This window comes from Monopterus albus, unplaced genomic scaffold (genome assembly GCF_001952655.1).
Source record: "Monopterus albus unplaced genomic scaffold, M_albus_1.0 scaffold18.1, whole genome shotgun sequence".
NCBI classification, from domain to species: Eukaryota; Metazoa; Chordata; class Actinopteri; order Synbranchiformes; family Synbranchidae; genus Monopterus; species Monopterus albus.
In genome coordinates, this window is record NW_018127898.1 from 5,598,235 (window position 1) to 5,612,526 (window position 14,292).

The 14,292-nt window shown below is 42.0% G+C and overlaps 1 protein-coding gene across 1 annotated transcript in view; it reads left to right on the plus strand.

Moving 5' to 3' along the window:
- The window catches only part of slc25a26 (solute carrier family 25 member 26), a 49,020-nt gene that overhangs the window by 6,358 nt on the left and 28,370 nt on the right, over positions 1–14,292 (plus strand). Inside the window, exons 4-5 of the mRNA XM_020593089.1 lie at positions 3,456–3,560; positions 4,232–4,279. Coding sequence (XP_020448745.1) covers positions 3,456–3,560; positions 4,232–4,279 — 153 coding nt within the window. The remainder of the gene's footprint in view (positions 1–3,455; positions 3,561–4,231; positions 4,280–14,292) is intronic.

A 14,292-nucleotide genomic window follows, 5' to 3' on the forward strand; every position in this document is an offset into this window, starting at 1 on the left:
GGCTCTAGCAGGCTGTTATCCAGCCATTAGATCAGATTGATCTTCATTCCCATTTGCTCGACGTCTACCCTGAAAGCTCATTTGTCAAGGCGAGGCGGCGGGCTTCTCTCACATCTATACTACCACCCACCACCACATATCGGTGGGAGGATGTACTGGAATATACAGTGTGACATGACAAGATAGGGGGACAGCGAGAAGGAGGGAGCATGGGGGGGTGGTGGCAGTCATTTAACTTGGCTCTGAGAAATAAGCCACGCATCGCCTTTATGCAGCGCTGTGCTCTCCAATTTATTGGCTGTTGTTTCAAAGTTGGAGATGCAGTGTCCTCATCTCTTCCCTTTTTCCTCATGACCTTCTCTCTTCCCTCTCCTCCTTCGTTGTGCCTTATTTCTTGGTCATATGATGCATTTCCAGGAATGAGCTTATGATCAACAAAACAAAACTAAAATGTTATAGGAATCAGGCTGTATTACATTCTGTGCTACAGAAGGTCTTTCATTGGCAGAGATGTTGATTTTGTGGTGTGCACAGACTTTACTGTGTTGCCACTGAGACTTTAGATGAGATTTTTTTTTTTTTTTTAAGGTCGTGTTCTGGCATTAAGTAGGAAAGCACCATTTTTTTCACCACAGATTGGTGCAACAGCAGATATAAGGTTTTAGAGCATACTGAGTTCCACTTACTGTGTTATGACAGCTAGAGATGGTTTAAATAGGAGAACTTTTCAGCGGGAGTCAATTTGTGTGTTGGTTTAAGCATTGTTGAAACTGTCTAAAGTTGGGGACATTCTGGCCTGAAGTTATAGAAAAATAAGTTATTCTCACACTTTTTCCTCAGTCATTTGTTCTGCAGTTTGTTTATATGTGTAACTGCAGCAATTCCTCTTTGGCGAATTGCCTGTTGTGGAGCTGAATGCAGTAAATTTTCATGACAAATAAATCTAGATAATCGAGGCCCCAAACAGTTACTGCAAACTGTAGGCTTTTCTCGCTGGATGTTTCTTTCTGGTGCTAGACAGTAATCCTGGTCCTGATTGACTGACCACCGAATCCTGCCATGAGCGGCAAGAGAGGGATAGAGTGAAGACGTTTTTGGATGGAGGGATGTAACGACTCAATCAGCCAATTGATTCACTGGCTATGCTGATATTGTACTGTGACTCTGCTAATTTCCTATTCCTTACTGTGGTTCGCCCATGATTGAGCGCCGACTTCTTACCTTGTTGTTTTGCGTCCAGTGCTGGAAATTGAAAACATGCTCTGTCATTTGGAATAACAACAGCGGGCCAAGGGAAACTGAAAGGCTCCAATCACAGGCAGGCAGCCTCTTAATTAGCGCTGCTTGACTAATCCAACAGCTTGTAAATAAAGATGAATGCTAGCAGGAATTTAAAAGACTGCCAATGGGTTTACAAGCAGGAGGAAAGCACTGAGAATGAAGGGCAGGCAAAGAAAGTGAAGCAAAAGACGTCTCTCTCTTCCTGAGAGCCTTCCACCTCCTCTAAACGTGAGGCAATAAGATGGACTTGTAATGAGGGCCATCTGTCTGAATCATTTATCCCGCCTTTCTTTCTTTCTTTCAGTCTTCCTAATGTGATGGAAGGGTGACTCTCCATGTCTACACAGCATATGACTCTATTATCCACACTTTCTGAGCCTCAGCCCTGTTTTACCATGCCCTGATTCATCACCGCTGTTTCCTACATTCTCTGCTATTGTCAGAGGTCTGAAATGGCCTTGGAGGCTACACACTTTATCTTCTATCCACACAACATCCTTCTCACCACCTCTTAGCTGTACAAATTACTCCCAAATAAACAATGTCCCTAATTTATTTGGTATAATCTCTTGCTCATTCTGCCTTCTCCTGTGCGGTGACAGGAGAGGAAAGGCAGTCTCAACTCCAAGCCCTCCATCCAATTATGTCTGTAATTACTTGTCATAGCTGCTTTATTTCTATTTAGCTGCCTTATTCCAGTCCTTTGGAGAATTGGTTTGGGGAAAACATGATGTACAATGTATTATAAATGGTAACTTGACCAAAGGGAAGGCAAATGAGGTCTCTGAGATGGATGCAGACAGTTTAGGTATCGCAGGGAAGTGATACAGATGCAAGTTTGGCCACTTGGTGGTGCTGTTGCACTGTGGTTAAGTTACAGCTAGACTAGGGTCATACTCACCTGCAATAGCAGTAAGAATTGCACTGAATTCTTTATAAACACCCTTTCATGTCTGCTGTCCTGGCTCCTATGCACAGAGAATGAGGTTCTCTCTGTATATTGAAAATAGAAGGATTTATATTGGCCTGCAGCAAAAGTGATCCAGTGAAGGTCAAAACAAAACGTAAGAAATGGAGCAAATAATAATTTGAGATACAGAGTAAGTAACTTTGCATGTTCAGGTTCACACATTATAGATGTGAGGTCTTCTTCAGGTCTGCCTGTGATTTCATTTGACTTCCAGCACTGCTGACTTGTCCTTTCTCCTTTGTGCTCCACATATATTCATAGTTTTGCTCATAAGTTGTCATTGGTGTCTGGAAGAGAAGATGACAGAGAGGACGAGTGGCTGACAGAAGGGAGCCCTTGAACAGCTGTCGGAGAAGACTTATCCTCCAGGGCACATCTCCTCTAAAACAACTCCTGGCCCCAAGTCCTAAATCAGCATTGATAGCTGAGTAGAGAAGGAGCAAGATAGCAAAGTGTATTTCATCTTTATTGCAGGGCCTCCATCACTCTTTCTGCTCCTGCCCCCCGCTTCACATTGCTGTGGCGAGGGTGGCACCGGCAGACTGGCATCTGTATGACCGAGGGGAGTCACAGCAGGGGTGCGGCTCACCTATCAGTCCTTAAGATTGCTTACCATTAACTGGTATTTCCGCTCCGATGCAGAATAAATGGGAAATGAAGTTGCCAGGTGGGCAGCTGCACCTGCCTACCTTTAGGGCAACAGGAGCTGTGAAGCAGAAATATTCATGTCTGTCCCGACTAGCTGTTGGCAGTCCATATTTTTTTTGACACATGGTCGATGGGCTGGAACCTGTAGCAGGGAGTGTGGTTACTGAGGTGTGCACATGTGTTTGGATCTACAGTAACAGTGTGTTTGATGGTAGAGCATGTTGTTTGGAAATAGATACACAGTCAGCCTGATGACCCTTTTTTTTACCTGTTGCTTAGGTGTCATGTTCTGTGTGTATTGGTTTGTTAATTGGGTCAGTTGCTCACTAACTAAAATGTGCATTTGCCTACCAGATCATATACAGGCTTGTGCCATGTACAACAAAAGTGCGCCTGAGGGAGTGGTGTGTTTACGTCGGCTCACATACCAACCTAAAATTAAGTGTACAGTAATGTGTATATCAAAAGCTCTTTAGAGGGAAATACACTATTATAGATGGAGATCATACTGTAGATGTAGTGTGTTTGTTTGAGTCATGCTGTTTCTTTCCTGTAGGTGGCGTGTCTGATTCGGGTACCCACAGAGGTGGTCAAACAAAGGACCCAGGCTTCTCCCTTGTCCACCACCTACCGCATACTGCTGGCTACACTCAGAGAAGAGGTATGCCACAGTCAAACACACTTTCTGAAAGGAGAATTCGGGTTTGGTTTAGTCTGGCAGGCATTTGTATTGGTCATATGAACACTATGCTGACCAAGCTATTTGCTAAGACCAGGGAACCTGGCGAATCAGTTGCGCCAAAAAAACATAAGCCCAGGCGCATAATACTGAAGCCTGCGATATAATCAAAAAGACTAGATATACTAAATGACACACAGCCTGAAAGCCAAAGTATTTATCCCGTTCTGAAAGGTCGCGCTCAGAGGCAGGGACAGTTTAAACTAAGATAATGGCATGTGCTTTTGGACAGTCTTTCCTGTAAACACATAACTATGGTAGATTCAGGGGAGGGGGTTTCAGATGCTGCTCATCCAGCAAGTGCTTTGGTTGGAGCATGTCAATGACAACAAGCATCGTATGCAATAGAAATGAAACCCCAAATTACAACAAGTTGTAATTACCAGAATTATATTGTTGTCTGGTCGTTAGTTGTGAAATACTGAGCTTATCAACTTTTAAAATATTTTCTAATCCTATGTGTGCTATTTATTAAATATTAATGTTTTCTTTAACCAAAACTTTTCTTTGTGTGAATCAAATATAGTCCGATTATATTGAATCAAGCATGTGTGATAAAAGTAGGTTTCATTTTGGTTTTTCTTTTGGAACAGGGTGTTCGAGGATTGTACAGAGGATTTGGGAGCACAGTTCTTCGAGAGGTAGGATCAGTTCAGACGTTCTGGTGCACCCAACTCACTTCTTTGGATCTGCCATTCAGTAAAGATCACAAACCACAGCCAATAATATGGACCCGCTTGAAAACAGATCACACACTTGTTATGTCTGTCTTTGGTAAAGTGTAGTTTGAAGCAGTTGTGAAGCACATCTTACAGATTCTGTTCAAATCAATTTCCAGAGTTTGTACTGAAGACAATTACTTGGCTCCTTGAAGGCTGTGTAGTGAATTCTTTTTGATAGGTTGGATGAATATTGAAGCTTTCCACTCTTCTGACTGAAGACATTTTAATTTGTCTTTGGCACTCAATTACTTGTCCAAGACGCTCTCCGTCTTATTTGGAAGTACATCTTATTAATTAATGCAATTAGTCGTGTTATAAAGGCAAAACAAAACAAGGATAAATGAGCGGTGGGCTCCGCTCCCTGGATGACTGCTCACCTTTCTGTAATGAGAATGCTGCTCTAGTTCTTTGATTCATGATCTTCTGTTTAATTGCACCTGCAGTGAATAATAACACAAAGCACAATTGTAGTCAAAGAGGTGTAGCTCTCTTTCTTTTAGTTCCCCTCCACCTGCTAAGTTTGTAGAGAACTGGAAAGGAAAATGAGTAGGACAGAGGAAGCGGGAGAAAGAAGTATATGAAGGTGACACTTGTCTTTCTGTCCTGTTTTTTGAGGGGTGGGTGAGGGCGTAATCTAGTCCCCTCTGCTGTGCTAGCCTGTACTTATTTTCTGCCTCACTAAACTGATGTTATTCACGCAAATTCCATCTGGACAGCCAGGGAAAAAAAGGACAACAAGACACTGTGATTTCTCCGAGGGGTTCTGAATAAATGAATACATTTGGAGGCTGCCGCATGGCCTGTGTGCATACTAACACTGGCAGATGAAACGCAACGGTGGCGGCGGGGATTTGGGGTGTGGGAACGGCAAAGGATGTTCCACAGTGATTGGCTTTGACGCGTGTCAGGAAGGTAATTCATTTTCTCTCAGCCTCCTTCGCTATCTGCCTATCTCCCTTTTTTGGCCAAGCGACCCTGTCAAGATAAGTTTGTTTATGTGCTATGGCGTTGCGCCTCCCTCCCCTCGCCGACCCACTAATTGGGGTCCTCTCTGTGCGATATATTCATTATGCAGCCTTCAGAAGGCGTTTCTGATGGGCATGATGTTATATTAGTGTAGGGTGTGTGAAGATCTATAAGAGAGGGGAGGCCGGACTGGATTTGGAAGGTGGCATGAAAGACTGATTTGGCGATCTAGGTCGGACCGAAGCACCAACCCACGTTCATATTATCCCACCTACCTACACAGGTTTTAAACAGTTATGTTGAACACAGCCTAAAAGGGCCCTAACCTTTATTGTCGATAATTGGCATTAAATTATTTTTAGTTTTGCACCACATGAATCTTTCCTGTAGTCCAACCTTTCCTTAAAAGAATCTGACACCTTGTCTGCTGAGTCTGCACTTCTTGGGTTCCGGCTGAACAGAGCATGAAATCAGTGAGATTCAGACTGTGGTAACCGAGGTTGTGCTAAAAAAAAACGAGGGCATATCAGGAAGAGTTTTTCAGGACATTTAGAAGTGTGCTTGTTGCATGATATACAGTACACTGTTCATAATTTGTATTCATTGTATGAGTAAGTACACAGGGTAGTTTTTCTGATCGATGATTATTTGAATTATATTTCATCATCTAGTGATGTATGTCACTGTCAGGATCCCCAGTTTCAAGCTCTACCAACACACCCATAGCTTCATTTTGATGATTGTACCACTTTTCACCACTAGATGGCATGCTAAGATTAGCACTGTTGTAGATGTTGGTGCTTGACTTTCTCCTCTCTCTCTCTCTCTCTCTCTCTCTCCTCCTATATCACACCAATCCAGTTCTGACATTTATGAGCAGCAGACACCGCACTGAAAATGATTGCTTTTTTTTATGGCAAGCTCTGTATTTTTCTGATCTAAAATGCTGTGTGCTGATCTTGCATTTGATCTAAACTGCACCAATTTGAGTTTGAGTAATGAGCCTGAGATGGGTTATTAGATGGTAATTTAGTAATGTGCTGGAATGAGGGCTATGGAGGAAAAGGTGTAAGTGAAGCTGATAGCATCTGACATAGTCGACTGAGGCACCTGGAATATCATCTGATTGACCATAGGATACAGTCATGTAGCTCTCATAGTCGTGCTCTTTCACATACTCTGCCTTGAAGCCACGTTATCTGAATCCCTTTATTCACATATTTAAGTGAAGAAGCATGCAGACCAGGAAGGTAGAATCACCAAGGTCAAATTACATCACTCCTCTGTCTGGGACTTGTGCATTTGTGTGAAATGATTTGAAGGTTTTTACTGATCATTGCCACCACAAGCCTTCAGAAAGACTTCAGCTGTTCAGAAGATATTTTGTCTAACATAATTCCAACTGGCCTTAATGTGCATATGTTTCACACAGTATTGATGCTCATCAAACAGGCGATGCAACAAACAATTTTCGTAATCTAATAATGTGATGTTTTCTTGAGTGATCAATTAATCAATGCAAATAAAGGTTACTTTTTATTACTTTATCATATATTTTCTTTAATCACTAATTTGGTTTATAAAACACCAGAAAATAATGAAAAATGGAAAGCAGCTGACCTTCATATTTGAGAATCTGAAGCAATCAAATATTTGGCATTTTGGTTTTATAAAAGTATCTGCTGAGAAAAGGTTACAAAAGCTTGCAGTGTTTGGAGTGAAAGTCGGTGGGAAAGCATGTTATGGAGTGTTGAATCGAAGTTTGAAATTTTTGGGTCCAGTCGCTGACAGTATGTGTGAGGAAATGTTTGGGAGAGGTGGAAGAAAGAGTGCTCACAGTCTTCAGTGAAACATGATAGAGAGTCTGTTATGGTTTTAAGATTTCAAGACAGTCTCCCAAAAGAATTCAAGCTGTGTCAAGTGCAAAAGGAGGTCACACTAAATACTGACTTTGGACTGTAGAAGACATTTTGTTCTCGTTTTGTGTTGACATATTTCCTATATTTTCTAGTTATATCGTAATAAAGAGACAGAAATAAATATAAATTCTTATTACAACCTTGCTAAAACAGCAGGACTAATGGAGGCCTAAGACTTTTGCACAGTACCGTATGTACTCCTTATCCTTTCAGCAGCCTTTGGCTCCTTGGGGCCCTTGTCTAAGCTCCACTATAGTGTTTTGATTTCCCTTGTTAACTAGGGGTGCGACAATACACTTAGCTCATGAGATAAGATGATACACGATACTGGGTTCATGAGAATGAGGCCATTTTGAAGAAATCTAAAATGACAAAATATGAAAAAATAGTTTTTGTTTGAAAGTCACAAAATGTAAAACAATGCAGGTGCATTTTGAGATGTTTTCACTAATCATCTTGTAATGAATGTCACTTCACTTCTACTTTCTGAGTGTGTATGTATGTATGTATATATTTATGTGTGTGTGTGAGATTTACAATGTTGTGTAAAAAAAACAAATTGTGTTAAAACAAACAGAGGAGAAGCTGGTAACAGATGGTCCGTTGTCATGTGCGGTGTGTGTGTGAAATAAGATTTTGCCTATTTTAAACCAATATGTCGTGGTCAGTGCTGATATTGTAGTGATCCACAGCAAATAAATCAATGTATGGGAAACACTGAGCTGTGTGTGACCTTCTGAACTCCTTTCCACAAACTGAACATAACAAAAAGTGCGGGGACATCTTCTGTGCTAATTTCACCCTCACACTCAGTCATGTTGGCTGCTGCTCTGGCTCTGTTATGAACCGATATTGTGAGACAGCTTTTCACCCCGACGATAACTATCATCCCGAGATATCGTCACACCTACTGTTAACTCTCCTGCTGGACCTCAGTCGCACTGGATTCAGAGTTTTAAAGGTGAAACTGTACGAGAGTCTGCATATTGTGTGTATACCTTGTGCAATCATAGCCCTGCTCTGACAGCTCAGTTGTGTGTACATGGAGCTGTGTTGGTCAGAGTCCTCACAGAGCAGTGAGGGGCTTCAGCCTTTTCTGCTGGGATGCAACAGGCAGGCAGCAGAGCAGAGCTGCCCCCCTCTTTGGAAAGTAGCCACACAGGTTGAGAAGGGAGAGGTGAGGGGAATTGGTCTCATATCCTGTCTCCGTGTGCACTGATCTGCAGAGGCTCATGTTTATACACCCTTATATGACTTGGATGTAGCTGAGACAGAGCAGAAAAAGGGAAGAGAGACAGGACAGGGGAAGCAAAAGATATTTACTTTCTATTACATATCTAAAGGCAGGATTTGTGGGGGACATATGTGAAGGAATGGAGGCTTCCTCCTGTTTTTGTTTTTAGAGTTGGACCTCATCAGAGCAGCTGCCGTTAGTCTCTGAGAGCCACTCAGCAAGCCAAGTCTTCTAAATGACTTCAACACCTTAAAACAAGCTTAACAAGATTAATCGAGATGGAAAAGATTGCACTGGAAAATGGAGAAACTAAAACAGGGAAAATATACGATTGGTTGAAAAGGAAATATAATCCCTGCCAGTGAGTTAACTGTGTTCATATTGTGCCTTTTCTTGTTTTATTTAGGCCTATTTATATGAGCCAGTTTCTAATTAGTAGCCGCCTGCGATTACACAGCCATAGATTAAGATTTTGCCTCCACAAGCCAGTAGAATAACCATCTGTGAAATAGATTTTGACTCAATTAGTTTCAAAGATGGAAGTGGGTGTTTTCAAGAATGTAAGCAGCTGGTGCACTCTTATCTGTCTACACTGTGAACAATGAGGACCCAGAAAACCTGTTGACCTCTGTAGATATAACCCTTGACATGACTTAACCTGGAGGGGTGTGTGTGTGTGTGTTGACTGTTTATATGATGGAGAAACAAGATGGTGTTCTGAAGCTATTGTCTGGAATAGGACATAGTTATTCTACATCTGTCACTGAATTAGCAGAGTGCACAAACACACAGTACACACACTCTGGCATTTTGGGAAAGGCACTAAATTGCTTTCTTGCCAAGAGTTCAGTGAAAATATTGATGGCCTCACATAATCTGTATGTTGAGTACAGTATGTAGCTACCACCAGCAGCCAGCTAACTTAGCTTAGCTTGGTGGGAATATATTGCCTGGCTCAACCTAAAAGTAGCAAAATGTGCCTACCAACTCCTCTGAAGTTCACTAAGTAACATGTTGTATCTCACTTGTTTCATCTTTACCTTACAGTTTCTTGGCTGACACCAGTAACTTTCTGGAGTCTTCACTGGTTGCCTAGGAAGTGGTCCTAATAAAACATAACCTCCCATAAACTGGCAAATTGTCAGCCCCAGTACCAGCTAATCAAACTAACATATTGATATGTTAGATATTTAAAAATCTTGTTCAGGAATTCAAAGGCAGCCAACAAAAGCTACAGGAAACCTTAGCCTGGTGTGTCTGTTGTGAGTTGGAACAGTATTCATATCTTTGACGACTATCGGTCTACCTGCTTGACTTATGGAATATTATCTTTGATTGCCGCCCTCCTTTTGAGTTGTTTTCATGCCGGGTCTACCCTTGTTAGAAGAGTGATGGCCTCCAGAAGCTACAGAGAATGATTCCTCTTCGTCACTGGATGATCTTTATCACTTTACCACACCTGCCACTTCAGTGATTAATACAGTAGTTTACTTGAACTGTCCCTCTGGATGATGGATGGGCTTCTGTTCGTGACTTGTAATCACTTCAGTGTATCTTCAATCAGTCGTATCTTCACATTTTTCTCTTCTTTTGTGCCTCATCCTACATCCATGTTGGCCCATGCATTTGAGCATTGCATCCCCCTCTTATAGCAGTCCCATTAGGGTGGACATTGGCATCCCGGCTTTGCAAATCTGACTAAAACTCTCAGTAGCCTTCCTTCGATCAACATGTGGTCTTAATGGTGAGTTTAGTTAGACGGGCTCACTGTCAGACCCCCACATGTGCTTTCTGCTCAGTGTGGACTTGGCCAGGGGACAGTGCAGGGCTTTCTGTTCTTCCCTGTAGAGGATGATACATTGGAAGTCTGTGCTACTGAGACCCGTCAATCACACTCTTACGTTAAGTACATTTGTCCCCGTTGGGCTCCTCGGTACACTCAGAAATTCATCATTGTGGATATAATTCGTAATGCAGGGATTCTCTATGAATTTGTTTTTGTTTGGGGACTTATTATTACCAGTATGTACTGCCAGACCATTTCCAGGAAAAAAAAAAGACAGTTGTTATTGACAGCTAGAGTTGATTTTATCCCTCTCCCGTCTGTTTTATGCGTGAGTGCGGTGGACAAGACCACGGCAGCCGTGTTTGTCTTTGTTTCTCTTCTGTTCTTGGGGCTGTTTGCTTCCCACAAATTTATGCATGTTTGTCTCAATCCAAGCAGAAAAACTGTGGCACTCCACATGTGTTTCTACTAACACATATCCCCATTGGCCATGGCAAGAGCCTGAGGGTGTGAGGGGGGTTAGAGGGTGGGGCAATACTTGGAATAGTTGGCATTAAAGAGAGAGAACACCTTTCTGTATGACACCTAGTTTAATACCCATTTCACTCAACCAGATTATACAGTCGTAGGAATTAGTTAACCCTTCAGTCTGATCCACTCTAAATGACAGTAGTGGCTTATTTTCACTTTATGCTGGAGTGACAGGACAGAACGAAAGCTAATGGAGGGAAAGGGAAATAAATCAACACTGGACAATAGCCAGCCATGAGGAAGCACCCAGTAATTAGAGGTTAACCCAACTCTTTTTACACCACCACTGCTCTTTCTTCAGAAGCAATGGTGCACATCCTTCTGCCTCTGCTTTTCTCCCCATCTTTCCAAAACCCGCTTCCTTTCAGAGTTTTGTGGATTTATAGCAGTGTCTGTTTCAAAATGTAAAATATGATTCCTTTGGAATGCACATCATTTTAGATTCACGTGATGAGTTGCATTTTGCTCTCGTATTACGATTTGCAGGGCTGTTTTAGTTTTTTTTCTGTTGCACACTGTAAGTGTTTTCTTTCCCAGACAGTCATGTGAGACTCTCCAGAAGCAGCACCTGCTCCCCCCACCCAGCTGGCCATTTGTCTGCCCCTCTTTCCTCAGCCAGCTAGCAGTAGTGCTTATGACCCAGAAGCATCTGGAACAAAGCACCTGGATGTCAGGGGTCACACTGTGATGTCACTGCCTAATGTCCAATTGAAAAAAGAAATATAAAGTGTCATCGGCACCACAAGCATTTACCTCACTCATCCCCAGCAGGGGTCAAGAGTTCAAACCAATTCATAATTCAGCACATCTCTACATTCATGGCAAGCTGAATGTGTTTCTTCATGTGAACCAGAGAGTTAGTTTAATATTTGTATTCTTTATGTTATAATATCCATTCAAACTGTGTCAGTCATAAAATATTTTATGTTTTATAAACATTTGGTGGCAGCAATGAGAAGGACTTAATCAAAAGAAAGGAGCATTCTTCATTGAAGAGACCCTTGTTGAGGTAACTGTTAATCCCCAGCATATGTGTACAGGCTTCTTAGTTCCAGTGATGGCATTCAAGGTATGATCATGTTAATTTGTCTGTCCATCTGCCTCTTTGATTCAGACAGAACTATATCGACATCTATTAAAAGGATTGCCGTTAAATAGGCACAGACCTTAATGGTGCCCAGAGGAAGCGGCCTTCTGACTTTGGTGAATGAAAACACTCATGTTCACCACAGGATAGTCTGACCTTTCCTCTTGTGCCGTCATTACTTCAGCATTTGTGTTTCAATGCTCCGGTTTATGTGTTTCATACTTTTAAAGCATTTTAATCAGCTGTGTTTGGTGCTAATTAGAACATGTTAGCATGCTAAACCAAGATTGTGAACACGTTAATCATTAAAACAACAGCATGTTAGCATTGTCATTGTGAGGTGCATGCTGTCCAAGTACAGCCTCACTGAGCTGTTAGCGTAGTTGCATGACTCTTGTGTGATTGTCCAGTTCTTCTGGAGTTTGCTTAATACAGGAGGTCTTTCAAAGATAGGTCACTTGTTAAATGGGAAGTGATGCATTTGTACAGAATAAACAGAGCTGTGTTAGTGTGAGTGGTAATCACTACCAAAATAACCTAAATAAATAATATAAAATCTAAGGTGCTTAACCAAAAGTAACTGTACAGTGGCCAATGCATCATTTGTGCCAAATAAAAATGACTTCAGAGAGATTGACCAGCTGAATATGCTCAACAGGAGAGCAGCATTGGGCTAAATAATGAAATGGAAACTGGCGAAATGACCACAGAGTCTGAATATCATGCTAGTTTAGTACCTCTGACTTTTTCTCAAATTTGAGGAGGCTAATTTAAATATTGGTGCGAGTGTTTTGTGTTATTTCTTCATGAAGTAAATCAGGGATTCAGTGGCCATCTGGATAATATAGTAAGGCAGTTCAAGATCCTTATCCAAATGTCTTGCCAGTGTTTTTATTTTCACCAATGACCTTGTGGCTCAGCTTTATGTTATGCTGCCTTTTATCTAATGCGTGTCGGATTGATCCGGTCCATGCATGCTTTTGTTTGATGGACTCATCTATCACTGTTTGTGTTTTCAAACTTGTTGCATCACTGCCAGTATATTCTTGTCTCTTTTTGGAGATTGTTATTTCCAGCTGTGCTGCTGCCATGCTTATCGGAGTCCCAGCTGATATGTTCATGTGTTAGTGTGGAACAAGAAACACTTCGGTTGGCCTTCAGGCAGTGATTGGTTAGCTGGACTCTGCTCTGGTTTATTGCTGTGGGCATCACTCCCAGATGTTTGTGTGTGTGTGTGTGTGTGTGTGTGTGTCTGTACCTCAGCCATATGTTTTCAGACAGGTGTGTGTGTGTGTGTGTGTGTGTGTGTGTGTGTGTGTGCGCCATTGACGTCTCAAAGCAAGCAGGAAGCTTATTCTGGATCTTTACTCTCTCTCTCCTTTTATAGGGAAATTCTTACTATGGCTATTTAAGTCTTAAACATTACCTGCATTTTTCAGATATTATATTGGAAAGTTACAAACAATTCTTTAGGCTTTTCTCAACTGTTCACTCACTGTTTTAGTATTCGCTGCATTAACTTGATGATGCCTTCAGTAAATTGCTGTTACAGTGCTAATGTTGTGCAACCACAATTATGCATGTTCAGTTAAAATACTAAGCATATGAACTACAGCACTGTTTCTGTGTAACAGGGAAGTGCCAGACCCTATGTCTTTGACATTAGCAGCTAACCTATATTGCCAATGCTAGCAGAATCCTCTGTGCTGCTGTTTGCACTAGACTGACAACATTACGCAACTTAGATAGTTCAGTCCACTATAACAGGTTGGCTCTGTTGATTAGAGCTGCGTGTTCCATTTTGGCTCCCAGCTGGTTTGTTTGCCGCTGGCTGTGTCAGTTTTTATCTTTCAGGTAAGAATTGCAGGCAAGTGCTGCTGGTGACTGATTTACTGCTGGCCATGGCTTCATTTTGGTTCCCCGGTGTCTGTACTTTGCAAAAATAACCGCACATTTCCTGTTGTTTCGTTCAGTTTGTCTTAGAGGGGAGATTAAAGTGCCATTCTTGCAACTATTCACAAGTCTTTTTACCCAATAAATCATCTATGCCCAAACTCATTTTGTGCTTTTGGTCAGCATTGCTGGCACTGTTCGCCTGAATGTTTTCTCTGAAATCTCAAACCGTGGTATTTCTAAGCATGATTGGAAAAGACGGCGTCCAACCCACTGTGGGTGGCAGCTAAAACACGGGAGGCCGGAGCTGCTTTTTTACATCTACTAACTGCAGATAGTGAAAATGCTCCAGCCTTTTTAGTGATAGCAAGGCAGCCATACATCTCCCTCCCTGTCAGCAGCTAATTGGTTGACCCTCAGGGCATCCTGTGTCACACTACACTGTCGTTCATTGGCTAATATGCACTCTGCCACTGGAGTCATCTGTCAGTGACTGACAGATCCAGACTGTCATGG